General features: G+C 37.2%; 1 protein-coding gene across 1 annotated transcript in view; it reads left to right on the forward strand.

Annotated features, from left to right (window-relative positions):
• PRSS12 (protease, serine 12) overlaps positions 1–20,243 on the forward strand; it is a 44,115-nt gene that overhangs the window by 472 nt on the left and 23,400 nt on the right. Inside the window, exons 2-8 of the mRNA XM_014949823.1 lie at positions 6–59; positions 8,810–8,948; positions 11,091–11,269; positions 12,702–12,852; positions 17,430–17,608; positions 18,265–18,406; positions 19,368–19,564. Of these exons, the coding sequence (XP_014805309.1) occupies positions 6–59; positions 8,810–8,948; positions 11,091–11,269; positions 12,702–12,852; positions 17,430–17,608; positions 18,265–18,406; positions 19,368–19,564 (1,041 nt within the window). The remainder of the gene's footprint in view (positions 1–5; positions 60–8,809; positions 8,949–11,090; positions 11,270–12,701; positions 12,853–17,429; positions 17,609–18,264; positions 18,407–19,367; positions 19,565–20,243) is intronic.

Raw genomic sequence — 20,243 nt, forward strand, 5'->3', positions numbered from 1 at the left:
GTGCGCTCCCGCGGGCGGCCGGGGCCGGGCGGAGCGGGGCCGCGCTGACTGCGAGCGAGGTGAGCGGGGCTGGGGGCGCCGGGCGCTGCGGGGTGGGGGGGAGCGCGGTGGCTCCGCGGGACCTGGGTCCCTTTGCCGGGCAGGAGCCCTCCCTATCCCGGAGCCGAGTCCCCGTCGCGGGAGGGGAAACGGAGACCTGCCGAAGTGACAGTAAAGGCTTTTCTGACAGGGGAGTTTAAATTCCTACATCAGCAGATACATCGGAAAGACGAAGGTCCTACCTAGTTTTGTTCGAAGCTATTCTAATAGTAAGTAAATCTCGTTAAGAAGCCGTGCCATAAGCATCGAGTAGGCTCAGTTAGCCAGGACTTGGCATTCCCTTTTTTTGCAATCGGACACAATGCTCTGGGAAGCACTTGGTCCACAGAAGTGGCAGATGGAAAAGCAAAAGGATGCCTTGCTCTAAACGCGAACTGTTCACGTAGTATCACTTGCTTTCTGATTTTTTTTCCCCACCTCTTGGGATAGCGGGGTCTGCAAGTTAATACTGGTGCTTGAGTAATCTGTGAACCCAGCCAGAGACCTGTGCTCTCCCCCAAACACTCCTAGCAAAATCCTCAGTGGCTTCACTAGAAGTTTTCAGTGCTTAAGCACTGAACCACAATTTCAGCATTCAGCCCTGGAGAGTTGATCAGCTTTACATTTCATCAGTGCTGGCACCCCTCCACAGGGTTAAATATATTTATGTACAGTCTGGTTTTGAATGACTTCACATTTCCTCCTCCATTACTCTGGTATTATCTCCTACCTAAACAAGAATTACGTCCTATCTATACCTATACTAAAAATGATCAAGCATAATTGTTGCAATAAAAATAAAAAATCCCTCTTTGTTGCCTTTCCTTTTACATATTTTGTAATATCACAAGGTCAACAATGAAGTTGATGATTAATATTATGAATAATTTTGTTCTTGAGGAAATTGGCTTTGGGATTTTATTTTTTATTAATCTACTTTCAGATCTCTGAAGAAGATTATCTTTCTCTTCCAACACCTTAGAAGGTGTGTGGAAAAAAAGATAATAATTTGAACAATGTGATAATTCTACATATTGGTATAAAATATCACACGAAGAGCATATGGAGGCACCGAAGTCCACATTGATCATTTAAGCATTTAAAAAAATGCAGCTTCCAAAGCTGTGTTAGAAGTCAAATGTTATATTCCTTCAAGAAAATAGAATGGTGTTATGCACGACAGATGTTTCCCTGGAAAGAATACCAGGCAGCTGATGCCACAGAGGAGAAAACAACTAGACGCAGATGAAAAAAAATGAATGCAGAAGACTTCACGTGCTTTAACTGGTCTCAGTTTGGGAAAGGGTCCCACAGTTGCTGCTTTGATTTAGCCCACTGTATTTATAGCTTTTTTTTCAGAATTCTTCAGTCTGGTTCCCAAAATACTTTGTGAGCACTTGGTCTAATATGTTACAGTGAAGACGAACACAGCATTTTATTGCTAAGAACCCAATCTTGCACTGACTAAAGTAAATTCCAGAATCCCCTCTAAGTTCAGCACAAATGTGATGTAAGTAAAAAAACACTAAAACTACTACATGGTTTGGGTTTAGCTGTGTTTCTTCAGTCTTTTCAGAATGCTGGGTTTTTTTTCCCAGAAAAAGGAAATCCAGGTTAGCCCTTCTTAAAGAGGAAGGACATAGCTACTAACAATAGCCAATACTTTCTAATTGAATTTCTAATCATCTACTTCTCTTGGACTCAGTGGTAAACTCTCAGTGACATCAACAGGGCAAATGTCTGTCCAAAAGCCCTTGCAGAGGTGATATGAAAGAACTAGCGTGTGAGATGGCTTAAGGTGGAATGTGGAAATATATCAAGCCATTTGCCCAGAAATAAACATTATTACAACATTTGTCCTGAAGTATGTTCCTTTCTTACAAGAAGCAAGGAAGTTCAAGTAATGCAATGTTATGATGCAGTTTATAGCTGGAGAAGGACAGACTACTCAGAGATAAACTCACTGCACGTGTTGCTTTAGTACATGTGCCACAGAAGCCCATACTCAGTTATTAGGCACCTGCAATAACTAAATACAATACCATGTTCAAAGCTTTCAATATCCTGATTTTTCCAGCTTAGTATTAACACTTATCTGCAAAGTTAATTGGTGAAACTTTGTGCATGTGTATATATTAAACGGCTTTATATTTAAACATTAATGATGAAAAATTAAAAAAAAAGCATCTTTGCAATTATACCATGTGTACCAGCCTAAAATTAGGTTTATAGTTTAAAATAACAGATTTTGGTGTTTCACTTCCTTCCTTCTAAATGAGAGGCATCTGGGTAATATGATTTATTCATGCCTTGAAAGCAAGTAAACCAAATACAAATATATATGAATTATCATGATTAACCAAGGAAATCGTAGAGGAAAATAAATCAGTACAAAAGTACTCTGTACACGGAGCCAGCCGAAGTCAAGCAGAATTTACTATTTTAGTTACTGCTAATAACAACTTACCTGTGATGTACTCATGCTTCAAAAAAGAGGCCTACCTCAGTCATTAGAAGCAACTGCTTCTATGACTAATTAGCAACTGCTAATACAGTATTTTGCATGATATGTTGTTCATGCTATGTTTTTACTTTTATAAAGCTCTGTGAGTAAAGTGGGTTAACTGTATTTCTTTAGTTTACAAAGGGGAAACCCTACAAGAGAGGGTAAGTCTCTTTGCCAGAGGTCACGCTACCAATCAGTGGCAGAACTGGAAATAAAATACACATTTCCAGAATGGCCAGATTTAGAGTCTTTCAGTCTAAATTGCTTTTATCACATAGTAATTCCATTAATGCCAACCAAATCATGCTTCCCTACACTTTTGTGAGAGAAGAATCAAGCCTCAGGCTCGTAGTCTAAACACTGGATTATACTCCCTACCTGTTATAGTACAGTCCAGAGAGTTGATGGAAGGTCTTTTGGGGGTTTTGGCATTCTTAATAGCATAGGGTTAAAGAAAAAAAAGTATGACGAAAAATTAAACATGAATGCCTGTATTTTCCTTCTAAGAAGCAGCTTTTCTGGAATCATTCTTATTACAGGTGCACAGCATGAGAAGCCTCATTTCTGCAGTTCTGTACCACAGAAGACAACTGCAGTCCTTTAAAGCCCATTACATTCCTAACACTTCAGTTTATGTTTTCAGAGCCTTAAACTATTGATCGTTGACATGATGAATTTCAGTGCTGTAGAGGAACCAATTCAGCACATTAAAAACTCAATATATACAATATTTATATGAGGATCCTTAGTATGCAATATTGCTAACTGCTAAAGTTCTCAAGATAGTTCAGAAAACATAATTCTGATGAATGCACCCAAAAAATACTTTTGATGGATGCAACCCTTTTTCAAGGTTAAAATACCAGGAGTAAATAGTTATAATTTTAGACTAAGAGTAGTGCTCAGGAAGGTGATGGACAATAGCATTCATTGATCGCAGTGAGCATCAACCATAATTCTGCTGAACACAACAGGACTAATTTTTTTTTTATTGTAGCCAGGATTGATCCTGGCAGGGAAGAAAATTTTCCATTGATTTGAACTGGTGTTAGATTTGACCTATACTACAGGTAGCTTCTTACAAGTACCTCAGGCAAACTGATGAATTAATTTCATTCTGAAACTGGGATAGACTCTTTTGTATGTACTATGAATCATCCACTAGTGTTCTGAAATACTATGAGTTATAATGTGGTTACATGAAATATACAGCATGTAACAATGTGAGATCCTCACACTTTATGGCAACTTGGACTTACCCAACTGACTCCAAGGCAACAGAGATGAATTATCAGTGCAGGGCCTTTCTGTGGCACTATCCCATGTTGGAACACCTTGGAAATCAAAACAGAAAAAAATAAATATTGTTTTTACGTATTTCCAAAATTCAAAATACTTATTTAACTTTGTTTTAAATCTGCAATTTCAGAGCACCCAGCACCATGGTGAAAGGCATAGGCAACTTCTACTTCCGATCCCTCTTTTCCAAATCTACACTTACAGCCAAATTACAAACCTTTGAAGGTTTTGTAATGAAGACATGAAGAAACCGCTGGCACACCTTCAGCCAACACCATAAACCCCACTGCTGTAGCACTTACATGTAGAGCAGAAGTGGAAGTGATTCGCGTTCTATTTGCAATTCAGCCACACAAAGTAACAATGCTTGTTCTCAGTGAGATCTAGAAAATAAAATAAGGTTTGAAGTTACCCAGCATCTCTGGACATGCAAATGGTATAGGTTTTCCTATAAGAAAATTTTTCCAAAAGAGGCTTGGCCTCTTTTGAGGCCAAGCACAACAGCACAATTCCTTTGAAGTTCTTCTGTTTTTTGGAGTTAATTAAAAGTTGGCTGAGGTTTTCCTCTCCCTTTTTTCCTGTGTGTCTCATCTTGAGTCTATATGGCAGGTGTTGCAGAGCAAGTCTCAGCAGCACCCACTGGATACCCTTACTTCCTTGCATTTGCAAGTATAACTTAATCTCTTTTGAACAGTGATAGCAGTTAGGAAAGACTGACTTGGGCAGGTACCAGGGCAACTAAAATTACCAGACCGTATGTAAACAACATGAATTGACCGTCAGTAACCTCGGCTAGAACATAATTAGAAGAAAAGCTTAAATATTTTTTGAGTGTATATAAATGAAGGAGTTCCTGTCAAGACAGTAGATTTGTATTCTTCAATACAGGGCTGAATTAAGTCTGTCGTAAGACTGCAGTATGTGTCCTAGAGCTGCTTAGTTAGCCTGCTTTGTGGTCCTATGCCCTTATTTCTAACTCTCATGGGGTCATTTCACCTCTCCTCATTCTTCCTCGTCCTGACCAGTGCTAAGGAGGGCACTGAGAGCCATGGGCAGGATCCTTGTACTCATGTTCCCTGCTGTTGAGCTTGGTGTTGAGGAGTGAAGGTTTGATAAGCCCTATAAGGAGAGGCTTGGTGGAGAGGGAAGAGAGTGTGAGTTTCTCAGAGCATTGCATAAAAACCACAGTAGATACTACTGCATTAGCTCTACTCCCAATGTGTTTAGTTTTCTTCAGCAACTAAAAGAGCTGAAAACTTATAGCTTAAAAAACTGAGATGCTATCGTGTCTACGACTCCAGAAACCTAGAGCCTCCAATGCATACGCTTAAGCCAGACCTGTTTGCTGAGAAGTAATTCAGATGCTCTTCTGCAGAGCTTCTTGTGCCCTAGGGGAACACAGCAAGAAGCCCCGTGGGCAGATGTGTTGGGGTGGGCTTGAGGTGTTAAAATCTAACAGTAGAAGACTTAACCAGTGAAATTAAGAATTAGTCAGTACCCTTTTAATCACGCTATATTAAATTTCTTGCTGCCTGTGAAGTGAAAGAGTGTTTCCTGATCATTTTAACAATGCAAACATTGATTATCTTGCAAATAAGACCTTAACACATTCTTAATAACTGAATCTTAAAGACTGAATAATGAGTAATAGATACTTGATAATCGGATAAGCATATATGATGGCAGATTATGTTGGTCATCTTGCAATTCCCTACGATCAATTTAGACATGAAGCACAAAAATGTGTTTCTTTATGAAATAAGAGTCTTATCTATTGGAAAGAAAAAATAAGCTACTGAAAATAAATCTGTGTTCTAGAGTTTTGTTTTATGAGGTACCCATGTTACTGTAACTAATGTATCTCTTGATCCAGTAAAATAACTAGTAGGGGTCTGAATACCTCAAGGTATGTAATTAATAATTTTCTCATTAGTGTGTCCTTTGATTTGTTTGCTACATAATTATGACTTGTCATATGATATTGGTTGATACATACTTCAAACTGCATATGAGACAAAAAATACTGTATCATTTTACTCTTTATGAATTCAGTGCTGGAAAACTGAGTTAGAAACACTTAGACTGGAGTTAGAAAAAAATGTTAAGAGATATTAACCTTTCAGATGGTTTGCAATTCTGACTTTTCTTTTAAAAAAATGGTTTTACTTATTGTTTTGCTTGAGGAGAGAATGCTGGATTTTGCCCTGGATGGTTTACATTAATCAGAGCTGCAGATATCAATACTGTCCTATGAGAAAAGTAGTGAGTTAGAGCACCCAGCACGTTAGAATTATTATACCTTATATGCGTTTAACGCTATTAAACAGTAGGCATAATAAAAGATTTAATATTAGTTGCATGGAAAAATAGGCTTTATTTTTACTTCTTTCTAGAGTAACTTCTCAGGTGAAAATTGAGGCTATTTAAAATTTCTTACAAAATTACCTTTAACAGTCATCCTGTGTGCTTTCTCTTCTGTATGACAGAAGCTGGTTCTCTATCATATTTTCTTGTGAGATGAACAAAGGTCTGTCATGAATGCTACTACCCTTCATAAAACATTGGTGTTCCCATACACGGTTGTAAATCTAAAGGAAAAAAGCAAACCAAAATATTTTGTTGAGATATTAGATTAATTTTTCAAAAATCCCTCACATACTGTTTTCATCTATGTCATTTCCCACAGGCACATGGAAATAAGGCACTGTCCCTTCCAGTAATTTTCCCTTCCTTACCAACTGATATCAGTAGTGTGTTTTCCCACTTCAACAGGGACCAGAAATCACCCAGGGTTCTTTAGGAAAGTGGGTGGCGAGGGGATGGCTGTTTTCTTTGTTTAATGGCATGCATCCGCAGCGAGAACTCTGTGCTTTTCAAACTTCTTTCCTGAGGCTTCTACCAGAGATTTCAGATTTCTTTCATTTTTAACTGTTGTGCAAAAGTTATCTCTTGTACTATCTTTTGCTCTGTGTACATGAATATTCTTCCACTGTTGTCATTGGAAATTCTATAAACAGAAAAAGGAGTGAGCCAAATTCTGCCATGGAGATCTTAGAAAATAATTTTATTCTTTGAGTACTCCCTTACTCAAATACTTAAATAGAAATATTGTGTAATGTGTACTCAGGAAACACTACATTGTTTTCAGTAGGTGTCATGCAGGACTATAAGCAATCATGTAAGAAAATAAACTTATTTTTGGAGATGACATCCTCAAAATTGCTTTCTGGTATGTCAGGAATCACTTTGCTATGACTGCAGTTGATGTTTCAAATGAAAATAATAGTCTATACAGAAGTCTGGTGAAAAGCAGAAGTAAACAAAATTCCAGACTGTCTGTATGTGACAGAAAAATACAAAGAGAAAAATTATAAAGACAGATAAATAATGTGCAACTTGTATACAGTATTGTTATAATAACTAATTACTAATCCTCTATTTGGAAGGATAACACACTCTGTAACATGAGTTGAATAGGTTTTGTTTGCAATTTACTGCACAGTAAGTTACTGCTGAGAAAGTAAATAGGAGGCAAATAGGAACACACAAAACCAAATTTGAGGTTAATTAATTCCTTGAGTTATTTGGCAGTTGTTTGGCTTTGTGGTTTTACAAAATACAGTGAACTAAATTAAAACCAGGATGCAATCTGAGTGAAAGCTGCAAGAAAAACTGGATCTACCTACTACATTTTTTGGTTGTTTTTTTTTTTTTTTTTTACACATATCTGAACACACATACAATGAAATGCAGGCACAAACATTGACTTTTCTCCCACTGGTAAAAATCCTGCAAACTGGATGATGGTGTGGCTTTCAATTTTAAGTAGATCACAGGAAAGAGACAGATGGATAACACACATACAATGAAATGCAGGCACAAACATTGACTTTTCTCCCACTGGTAAAAATCCTGCAAACTGGATGATGGTGTGGCTTTCAATTTTAAGTAGATCACAGGAAAGAGACAGATGGATTGAGTGAGATTTCAGGCAACACTAATGCATACAATTAGGTTACATTTGATAATTTACCAGAAATGTATTCTTGTTGAATTACTGCTCTGTTTCGACTCTTTGTTCTGCTTGTGTAGAGTTCTGTAGAATTACACCTATGACCAGCTTTTCCCCACCTTTAGTTCCCAAGGCACTTGGCTACCTTTAACAGCAGATGCATCTGGCATCTCAAGTAAAACTCCTGTAATAAAAAAATACAAAATCTGTTTATTTGCTTGGATTTCTGTATTCTGTAGCTCTCAAGAAGCAGATTTTTTTGCCACTTCTTTTAGACAATTCCTCATGGTTTTAGCTTATTTTGTCTGCAAATATGGTAAAGATCCCTCATGAATTAATAGAACTACATCCAGTGTTTTTCTGTCTGAGAACAAGTACGAACAAATGAATTATTTGGCTAAAATAAACTGCTGACATCCATGACATGCACAGTTACATGGGTCAGAGCAAGAGCTATGCAGTCCATGTGGTTGTTTTCTGATTCCCTTTTGTTGGATAGAATTATGTGGAAGATAAAAGTACAGCACTCTATAGATAGATGTTTTGCTCATTTGCGTAGAGGTAACCACATTTAAATATTAAGGTGTAGTCTATATATACTTATTTTTCGTGTTAGATCTTTAACTAAGTTGTAGCATCAGAAGGATCAGAAATGTGATGTAATTTCAGTATAAGAAGCAAAATTTTTCCTCATGTGAAAAATAAGGTTATCTCCTTTTGCATATTGCTGTATAAGAAACTTAGATGTGCCACAGTCCTTCTTAGAAGCAGCTCACTCAAAATGAACAGAGATGGTAATACATGAAACAGAAACTCTCTCTGCAGTAGGAAAATCAGGTTTGGAGTCTTTTGTGTGGGATACGTTAATTGAGCAATGGAATATCTTGGAGGCTTTTTTTTTTTTTTTTAACCAGGGTCAGTGAGACTCCAGGGTGGCAAGAATGAGTTTGAAGGTACAGTGGAAGTTTATTTGAATGGAATCTGGGGAACAATCTGTGGGAGCCATTGGGACAACAATGATGCAACAGTCATATGTCGACAGCTTGCACTTGGGTAAGTTTCAGTCCTAGTAAAAATCAGTCAACTTATTTTAATGATGCTTCAGTATAATGGACAATCTACTTTGCAAATCCTGAGGGCTTTTTGTGTTTGATGACTATTTTTTCTGTTTGAAAGTTGTTGAATGCTGAAGTTGTTCTTCCCAGAATCCTTCGCTTCCTACAATTGTGTTGTACTTCAAAAAGGTTGATGTGAGAATCAGTATTTCATTTGAAAGCTCCATATGGGATCTGGAGAGGAGCAGAGCAGGGTAGATGCTCTTGGCAGAAATATGAGGTCTAATCCTGATCTCACTTACGTAAGTGTCAACTAAGAACAGCTCCAGTAAGGTTATTGAATCTATACAAACATAAATATGGCCAGAATTAGACTCTGTATGGGCTCCTAACCATAGGAAAATTTCTGTTTCTCAGGAACATGGGCTTACCCTCATAATCATCCATTCCATCCTGTCAAAAAACATCTGGGACTCATCCTAGTATTTTTGTTGTGCATATCTTCATCTAGATAGATAATTCATATAGTTTACTTTCAGAGTTGCAAATTGATATCTGAAACCAAAACCAGGGAAGTTTTTGCAGCTTTACATTTTCATGGAAACATTTCACAGAGTTACAGCAATATTGGACAGGTTGAAAGTCCCTTCGTTGTCCTCATTGACCACTACTTCCCACTGCTGTCAGTGTGGAGCTAATCAACAGGACCCTTTAGCATAATTTGGTCATTAAACTCTAGATAATGCCTACAGTGATACTGCAAATGCGCAGTAAGAAAAACTGAGGTAAGGAAGAAAATGCCTATACCAAAAAGGAGTTTTAAAAATGAAACGAAATTTCAGCTTCTAAAAAATCAATGCTGTTCAAGTTAGCAACCACATTACTTGAATATGCCCCCTTACCATCCCATTCAGTTTGCACTTTCTCAATAAGCCACAAAGTATAGCTGGCTTTATTGCCTTTCTAACAGTTCTTTCAGTCACATACCAAAGTACTGATTTTTTTTTTGCTACAAGCAGTAAGGGGCTTTTATAGCATACTTGCACTGTGACATTCCTAATAATCATTCCACTTTTTAAGACTGCTAGCCAGAACTAAATCTAAGCTGTTTTATAATGTTCAATACTAATCTGCACACAACATGCCAACTTATAAAAATATGAGGATTAGAAGAGATAAAAGTTCAGCCATCTGGAGGCTGTGATTTTGCTTATGACTTCAGCTGTCTACGTGCAATGTCCCCTTTCCTCATTTTCGTGTAAGTTCTTTTTCCCTTTCATACCCTAAACATTTCAGTTGAACAAGACTGCTATTAGCAAAAGTAGTTCAGTGACATGGGTGAGTGGTTTGGTCTTTTCAACAGAAATGGCTTAAATCTGAATCCAGGCCAAAAAGCCCCAAGCAAACAGCAGTTGGAAGTTTCTATTATCATGACTGGCATAAATTTGGATCTATATACCACAAGGTGAACTCACTAGGTATTATTGGTGTTTTTCAGGTGCTTCCATCTATCTGTTAATTTGATTTTGCGGTATCTGGGCTTTGTTTTTAATTTAATTTTGCTGCAACAAAAGATGGGTCAATAATTGCAGCTTTAAATTCAGTACAGGAAGGAAAGGAAGCTGTTTTAAAATGTTCTGGATGGATAGGAATGGCTGAATAGAGCATAACGGACATGGGTCTGATCCAATGGAATACGAGGTGGTTTCACTGCCCCATGGTCACAACCGTATTATATGACGTGTATGGGCAGAGCATTGATATGTTTTAATGGGGTAAAGGAGAGGGTAAGGGTGAAAGGCTGGTTAGCATTACCTCTCATGGAAGTATAATAGCAGTAGGATGGTAGTGTAGTTTCACCTATGGACTGTGCACTCTGTGTTGAGCGAGAACAGGAATGTAGCTGGCCTGCAGCAACACAGGCCATTGTACTAAAATATCACACAACAAAATGGTGAGAACTGGGTCACATCTGTTACTTTTCTTTGTGCAGAAGACAATGCTGAACTGTATGAGAATGTGATGAATTTACACTGCTGAAGAAAGCCCTTTCTTTCCTACTCCAAGATTTGATTATGAGAAAATGTTCCACTTCCCCTCCTCCCACTCTAACGTGCTATGCTGATTATTATTCTTACAGTGGAAAAGGTACAGCAAAACACATACCATTTTCCGGACTGGGTCTTGTTCCTGTTTACTGGAGTGAAGTGCGTTGTCGTGGTGATGAAGAAAATATACTGTTATGTGAAAAAGTCATCTGGCAAGATGGAACATGTCCTCAAAAAATGGCAGCTGCTGTCACATGTAGCTCTTCCCTGGGTAAAAAAAATACTTATGGTTTGGTTAACTCCTTACCTTAGTAGTAATTACTCATGTTTAAATTAGAAAAAAATACTACAACTTCTTGGAACAGGAAATTAAATAGATTTAATCATTGCATCATTAACTGTTTCAAGTCCCCCGACTCTGTGCAAGCAGCAACTAGCTGAACTGCTTTTAACCTTTCTATAATCAACAAGCAAATTATTGCTTTGAGATGTAGGTTGTGAGAAAGTTTGAAGCAGCAAAAATCTCTGGCTGTAGAAGTAGAATTGTTCCCCCTCCCCATTTTTAAAAAAAAACATTTATTTATTTATTAATTTATTTGTCTACTCAAAGGTTGTCTTTGGTAGCTACATATGCTGCATGTCAATTTGTTAGCTTTTCTTGAACAGTAGGGAGCAGCAGCAATTTCACAAACAGGCTACACCGCCACCTTTGCTACAGAAGTGTTGGGATGACATTCCATAATGTGAACATGGATGATATCACACAAGGAACTGCCAAGTTTTTGCCCTATTCTGCATACATTTAAAACAGGTCCAAGTCCTCCTAGCTGAAGATTGCTACTTAACACATCACTCACACAAGTCAAAATGATATTATTAACGCTTTAAAGAAATTTCAGATTATTTTAATGAACATGATATATGGCAACTATAAGGGCAATTATGCCATCAGATATAAGATATTGCTGACCTCGAGGAAGGCTAGGCTATCAGTGCTGAGGAGCTGACAATGACAATCTCTTCAATTGTAACCAGAACATGTGTGGCTACAAGCCAGGTCTGTGCTGCCTTTCCTCTCCTATTGCATTCGTATCAAAAGACAGATATATTTTTGTCCTAAAGCTCTGCTATTCATGAGGAATATTTTGATAAATGGCTTCTAAAAAATCATTTTGGTCATTTAGAAAACAGGGAAGGAAGAATCTTTTTAAGCTAGGAGACAAGTTGAAGCACCAAAGCAAGAGAAATAGTTTTGCCTAAAGAAACTGCAAACTATAAATTTGCAAATTGTACTTTTAGACCATAAAGTTTTCCTTCAGTTTATAGACTCTTACTTCAAATTTTACCCTCCTCTCCTGTATAGGACCAAGACTATACAGAGCCAATTTTGCTCTTACTGTTAGAAATGCAGCTCTACAGACTGATTGTAGTATTTGCCTTACAGCCCTAAGTATCTTTGAACACTTAAGTAACTCAAGATCAGTATGATTATGTGTCTGCATAATATTCTTCAGCTACTGAGAGCTTCGGGGAACTCATTTCTAATACGATTAATTTCAGGTTTTCCATCTAACTAGAAAAAATAAAGTCTGGATCTTGAGTGATGTCAGAGAAACCATTAAGCTATCTTCTTTTTTCTTTACTATCAGGACAACATTTTGGGAAAGAAATTATCTTTTCCTATACTTTATGTTTGATTGCAGCCCCTGTCTTTACTCCGATCCGGCTGGCTGGTGGGAACAATGCTCATGAAGGAAGAGTAGAAGTCTACCACGCTGGCCAGTGGGGAACTGTCTGTGATGATCAGTGGGATGATGCAGATGCTGAAGTTGTCTGTCGGCAGCTTGGCCTTGGGTTTGTTTTTCTACATATTTTCTACTCCAACTGCAAAGCAGAATTAATCAGACACATAGCTTGGAGTTGTCAAAAGATGCTCCTTTAAAATTGCAGTAGTACTTTGAAACAGTAACTAAGTTTATTTACAGAAGGTTCAGGTATAGCATCATTACTTTCTATTACCTGGAATTTTGATTTGTAGGATCCAGTTTTCAGTGTCATGTGATAGGGGCAATTTTGTCTGTAGGACAGACAAAGGATGTGTCTCAGAATAAAGGCTTTTACTTAGTGAAAACTCACTACAATTTCAGTAAAGTTTCAATCGAAAACTGTAGGTGAAGTAAAGGAAGTTGCTTTGACTGTTAAAATCCTGACACATTTTACTGAAGAGTCTAACAGCCTCCTTGCTTTGGAGTGAGAGCACTGCTTCGTCACAAAGGATATGCTTTTTCGCATTGCCGTGAAACTTCTCAAGATTTGTTTAAGTGACAAGTCTCTGAAGATTGTCAGTTTGCATATACTGAGTAGAGATCTGTTTGAAGTTTTGACAGTTAAGCTTGTCAGCGATTCTGTCTGAACTAAGCATGGTCCATTAATACAGTCACAGCAGCAGAACAGGATTTTCTTGCTCCCTTTCTGAACAGCTGGGGGTGATTTTAATATCACACAGAAGATAAATATTCAGTATTTGAGGAAAGGTGCTGCAGAAGTGGGAGGCAAAGACGAGAACTGCTGGATGAGAGAGGAAGGAGATGGGGACAATTGGGATGAAAGGCCAGATGGGTTGAACTAGGAGCAAGATACAGAGAAGACACAAAGATGTAAACCCAAGAAGAAGGGGATTATGTCTGAGACTGGATGAGAACTAAGCAGGTCAGTGCGGAGGAGACTGGAACAGAACTTGCCTGTTCAACCCTGCTAGGATTATGATGAATTAAAAGAAGTGGCATTGAAGGTAGCAAGCTTTGTGGCGTTTAATGGGTGGCCCCCAGTGTTCGTGTTTTGTAATGTGAAACTGAGGCCTTGGACTGCTGGTGCCACCCAAATTAGCTCAAAAAGATGAGAACTGTGCACTTTCTAGATCTCCTGGTGGGCCATGTGGGAATCAACATGCTCCTCTGATATAAGATTTTAATTTTTCCCCAGTTTATTTTATGCTTTATTTTTATATTGCTGTACATTTTTAGCTAGGAATAGTTAATAGAAAGTCTGTCTTCTTACAAGCTTTTTCTGCTTTTGAATCGGGCCACTATTAAGAAGTTCGGGGAGTTATGAAGCTATGCTTTACATTTCTGTATATTAATGACAAAAGCCATGCTCTTAAACTGCCTCCTTACTGATTACACTAAAACATTTGATTACTTATATTTAATCATATTTCAGAAACTGCAGTTCTGAGACACTTCTAATTTGATTCATTTTTCTGAGTAAACAAATTGTATTAATGTGGTGCTAAATCTTTTTGAAGTTCGTCTAGGGATTTACAGAATTTCTCAAGTAATCAAGATATCTTGACAAATGTGCTCATTACTGAGAAGCGAAATTTTACCAACAGTGGCACTAGACCAGTTATGAAGTAATAACAATAATCTAAAATTGCATACTCTTAGTCCATCTGGAAACCTGCCACAAATTGTAACAGTAAAGCATCTCAGTAAGTAGCTTCCCACACCTTTTCAGCTTTCCTGTGGCACTCCTATAAAACTTCAGAGTATTAATCTACCATTAATAGGTGAAAAATAATGATAATTTATTTTATTATTTAGTTTTCTAAATACTTTTTGCTTGATACAAATTGCCCTTGTTATAGTAATGGGATCTGTTGTCTCTGCTTTATTGGATCTCCACAGAATCTTACTAGATTATGGTATAATTTGTTTTCAGCATTCAGAGTAGTCAAGCATTATCTCTTTGATTTCAGCAAGCTTCCCAATGAATAAGGATTTTTTTCTGACATTTTCTATACATTCGTACCAGCATCAGAATTAAAAAAATACAAGAAGCAGAAGCTATGTAAGAGAATTTTCTTTTTGTGTAAAGTTTGTATATGTGGAAATACTACTCAACAAACTTAAATGAACATAATTTTTCTTATACATATAAATGACACATATAAATATACAAGTAGAATAATCTTAAAAGCTATCAGTAAAAGGCTTTCTGTAATAAGCCTGTAATATATTAGGGTAATATTAATAAAAATAGGTATCCTGAAAGCAGGCTCTTTGGTCCATATTCATTCAATTCTACAAAACTAGCATGAAGTGCTGAGAACTCACAGAGCCCATCTTGGTACATCAGACATTTATTTAGATGCTTAAATATAAATGGGATATCTGTAGTTGAAATAAGTATTACCCTTAGTGTATCCTATGGATTATATTTTCTTAGTTTACTACATGGTCATTCACAATTTCAACCAATTTGGAAAGCAGCTCTTTATGAAACACAGGAGATGAAGGAGTTGGCTCTTTTTGCCATTACCAGCATTGCAAAATGCAAGTGTTCAGTAAATTAATGCTATATATAAAAATACATCGTTACTTAACAAACTACATGAAAGAAGAGTTAGGGCAATCAGGAAATTCTTGTACATCTCAGGGAAAAATATAATTTCTAATCTATTAAAATTGTTCTTGGCATTGCAAAATGAGAAAAATTAGAGCAAGATATCTGTTAATATGTTATTTGGAATAGGAAGTTCATTCCAAAGAAAAGGTAATATCAAATTAAAAAGCTCTCTCAAAGGTAGTAACTTCTGATTGAAGCTATGTGTTTTGCTAAAATGTTGCCTGCTGAGTGCTTAAGGATGTTTTTGGTTTGCTTACCTGGTTCTTTGAAGCAATTGCTGATTGTAACTTTTCTCCCTACTGAGTAAATAAGATCTGCTTTTTGGTGTTTTCCATATTCTTCGCCACTTGAAGAATGCATCTGGTCATCAAAGAAACAGTAAAAATTAGCAGTGCATTTTCAAGACTAACAAAGCACATTACCTTGAAAATATTGAAAACAAATTTATTTTAAACAAAATGAAAATGCAAACAACAGATTACTTAATTTACATTTATTGTGTGTGCTTTTATTTACCGAACACTACCATCTACAGTCTGTCATGAATTTCCATATCCTTCCTTTTTATAGAACTTTTTCCTGATCCTACGTTAATTTTTACAAGCCACTTAATATTGTTATTTTCCCATATCTCTTTACTGCTTATCAAGAATTTGTATGATTGCTAACTGTAAATTTATTATTGTTTTCCTTTAAAAATAGAGAGAACATAAATTGTTATGTTTTCATACAAAGCACTAGAAATGAAATACACATCTACCTAAATCCATACATGGATTAACAAGTCAGTGCCTTAAAAACATGAACTGCTGCAAATTACATTAAAAAAAATAAATCACAGCAATGTACTATTCTGACACACAGTGGCAAAAGCCAGGTAAGAGTTTGAACGATTACATCCCAAAACAAAAGAGTCAAGACCTGTCATGTTTTCAGTACAAGCTGAACATGCCATTCCTGTTTGGTGTTATGTGACAATGTATGGCTGGTAGTGGAAAATTCTCTTTAAAGCAAATTAATAATTAGTATAGAGCCCTGCACCCAAATTGTATGTTAATGAATTTAAACTAATCTTTTCGATAGGTAATTCATTATAGTAAAAAATTTAGAAAGATATTGCAGCCTTACAATTTGAAAAAGAAGACAGGTATTGAGAATAGTCCTATAAAAACTAGACAGGATATATGAACAGAGAAACCACTGAGTACAAAGAAACCAAACCATGAAAAACATTTACATATGAAAGACATGGCATCTTAAATAGAATTAGAAAAATCCTGATACATCATCAAGTGTTAAACACTGCATGATTTCTGTAATGCTGAAACAATGGAGCCTTTTCAATTTATGTAGGTTTTGGTGCTCAAAATGGTCTGTGCTGACATAAAGAGTGTAACACACAAGGCTAGTCATTGGTCTGTTTTCTTTTCTTACTTATGCCACTGACTGGTGATGTGACATTGTCAAGTCACTTAAGAACTCTTTGCCACGTTTGTTACATGACTAAAGGGGAAACACTCGCTTTTATCTGCCTCATCTGTGTATTTGAGATTTGATTCATATGCTTTGAGGACAACAGGTGAAAGTCACTGTAGAAATATATATCGGATTATTTTTACTACATATAAACAATAAATGAAAATTAAAATTAGAATCTTCACACCTCAGCTGTACATCTATAATCTTTCTAGGAAAGTTATTCTTAAAAATCAAAAGGGACGGAACAGGAAAATCTCTTCGATACAAACAATAGAAACTGATGTTCTAAATATGTTCAAACTGTGGAAGTGTGGAAACGGTTTAAGTAACCCCATAGTCTCAGCTGAGACTGAAGCTGACTGGGAAACCACTTCCCATTACATGACCTAAAGCGGGCTGCACTGTCAGTTATCACTGCAGCAGCTATTCAGGCAGTCCCATCTGCTATTTTAGAAGCTGGATATGCAATATTTTAGCTTTCCCCAGTGAGTCCCAGACTCTTCAGCTTGCTTGTTCCTGACTGGGTGTTGGTTACATCTCCACAGGGGTGTTGCCAAGGCATGGAGCCAGGCTTACTTTGGAGAAGGCTCAGGCCCCGTGCTGCTGGATGAAGTGCAGTGCACAGGAAATGAACTATCCATAGAACAGTGTCCAAAAAACTCCTGGAGAGAACACAACTGTGGCCACAAAGAAGATGCTGGTGTTTCGTGCACGCCTCTCACAGGTACTTTGGTTATCAATAACCACACAGGAAAACAGCGTCAAATGCAGAGTTCACAGCTCTGGAAAGAGAATTTTCAAAGCTTGCAAACGTACAAAACCCCACAGTAGTAAAGTGTTCTGGCAGTATCAAAATGAACCAGCTGTTGGCTACGGAAATTTTAGAGATACAGAAGATCTCATTATACAACAAAAATCCTTGGTTCTTCAGTAACCTGCTAACTGCCACCTATTATGTGGGGCACGCCTGAATTGTGTATCACATCTATCAATGGCAGTAAGCACTTCAGCATTAAAGCAATGGGAAATAACAGAATATATGAAGAAAAAGATAAGGTGTATAGACAGTGAAATCATATAATCAGAGCCCGCTGATGTGGACTTGGCATCTAAATAAGGGCTTGGGGGGGGTCAATATTTTGTGCCATTTCTCTTGCATTTAAGCAAGTGCATTATGCAACACTTCACAGCTGACCAGCTGCATTGTGGCATTTCTTTCATGTTATTAAATGACATCTAGTGCTCAGCACTAGATTTAGTAGTATAATATTCTGATCAGATGCAGTAGACGCAATATTACTAATTTTGTTTTAGAACAATAATTGGACCTATGAAAAACTGATTCTTCTTTTTGTTTTTCCTTACTTGTTAATGACACAGATGGTGCATTAAGACTAACAAGTGGGAAAGGCAGTCATGAGGGACGCCTGGAGGTCTATTATACTGGGCAGTGGGGCACAATCTGCGATGATGGGTGGACAGAGCTGAATACACAGGTGGTTTGCCGGCAGCTGGGATTTAAGTAAGATTACTTGATATTAGATATCTGACTCTTTGACTTGACAATGATAACAAACATTTACATGAACTCTACATTATTCAAGAGTCTGTTTTTTTAATATTACCCGAGTGCTTCATAGAAACTACCAAGTTAAAATCCATTAAAGCTTGCTCCTCTCAGTCTTGAAGAGATATTTATGGCCTCAGTTTAGGTAGAAGAAAAAGCTTCAACTGAGGCTGTGATTGAGCAGCTTTTATTCACCGAGTTTCTTCCAATCATGTTTTTGGCTGAGATCAATCAATGCATACGCTAGAGAGAAAAACTGATTTGTTGTATTCTGTTTTGCCTATAAAACTTTGATTCTTCAAAATCTTTGCTTAGAATCACAGACATTTTCAAGGTATAAGCCATTCTGGATCTAGCTCAGAAAAACCCACAGTTTGCCCCTGGAACACCATTAGATATTGAAAAGCATATTTTAGAAAAAATCCCATTAGTTTCATGCATTCACTCTTCACTACTTTTCCTACTGATTGTGGCTACAAAGACATGCTCTCACTAGGTGATTGCTGTCTTGCCTTCAGATTATAACAGTTTACATTCAAAAAACATTTTTGTTTAATTTTTCCCTGGGCTGTGACATTTAAATGTATATATAATACTGAGAACATGCTTTAAGTCTCAGTGACACAGTCATATGCTTGGTTGAAGGAAGGCCTTAATCAAAGGTATTGCATACTGACGTTTGCATTAAAGTAACAGTAATTCCTTGAAAAAACATTACCAAAGAATCGGCATATAATGCTCTCATTGAATTGAATGTTAACTGTATCTGCTCTGTCATGGTTAACACTGTTTACTGTTACTACTTGAAAAACCTTTATTTCTTCAGAAATAATTTATTTCCCTTCTAGTGGTTAAGCATCACATGTCCTCTGATGCCTGTGGACCAAAATGTTATGTATACATATGTGTTATCCAGGTATGGAAAAAGTGCTCCTGAGAGCTACTCAGAAGGAAGCTCTGGGCCTATCTGGTTGGATGATGTCAGCTGCTCGGGGAAGGAGACAAACCTTCTGCAGTGCTCAAGGAGAGAGTGGGGAAAGCACGACTGCAGCCATCAGGAGGATGTCAGACTCATTTGCCATCCAGATAATGACAGCCATAAACTCTCACTTGGTAAGGCATCTCTTTGGTAAAGTCACAGTATGACTATTGGAGGTTGTTGTAGATCCAAGCAAAGTAGAATATACTTAAGGGTGCTCAAAATCTTATTATTTGGCAGATTTGTGCAAAGAAGGAACAGGAATGGAAAAAAGCTCACTTTTCTCCTGAAGATCATAGAAAGTAATCAAACTTTACTATAGGAACATACACAGCCAGGACACTAAAGATCAGCACAAATTTGTAAGGCAAAAAAGTCAGATTTCAGAGATCCTGTTCTCTCAATCTCCACCAGATTTGAGACCTATTCAGCACTTCCAAACAGTATACTGCATTTCAACCAGCACTCTCCAAGATCTAAGTAACTGTCTCACACTATCAACAGTGGGAGACATACCCAAGCATTGAGGAATATAAGTCAATAGTATATCCTCCTATGGCCTTACATACAGACAATCCAAAAAAAAAAGAAAAGAGATATGGAGAAGGAGGGGGAGTTCAGAGATAACAAGAAGGAGGGGTGAGAAGCATGAAATGATTTCTGTATTACTATTTCCTACCATTTATAGTGCCTGGGTGAATGGACCCCACTTGCTGACCAGGTCAGAATGATACTACAAACACAGATCAAAAAGCCAGTTCCAATGTCAAAAAGCCTACAAACTTGTATGAAAAAAAAAAAAAAAAAAACAAA

Source organism: Calidris pugnax, unplaced genomic scaffold, assembly GCF_001431845.1.
Source record: "Calidris pugnax isolate Ruff unplaced genomic scaffold, ASM143184v1 scaffold42, whole genome shotgun sequence".
Taxonomy (NCBI): domain Eukaryota; kingdom Metazoa; phylum Chordata; class Aves; order Charadriiformes; family Scolopacidae; genus Calidris; species Calidris pugnax.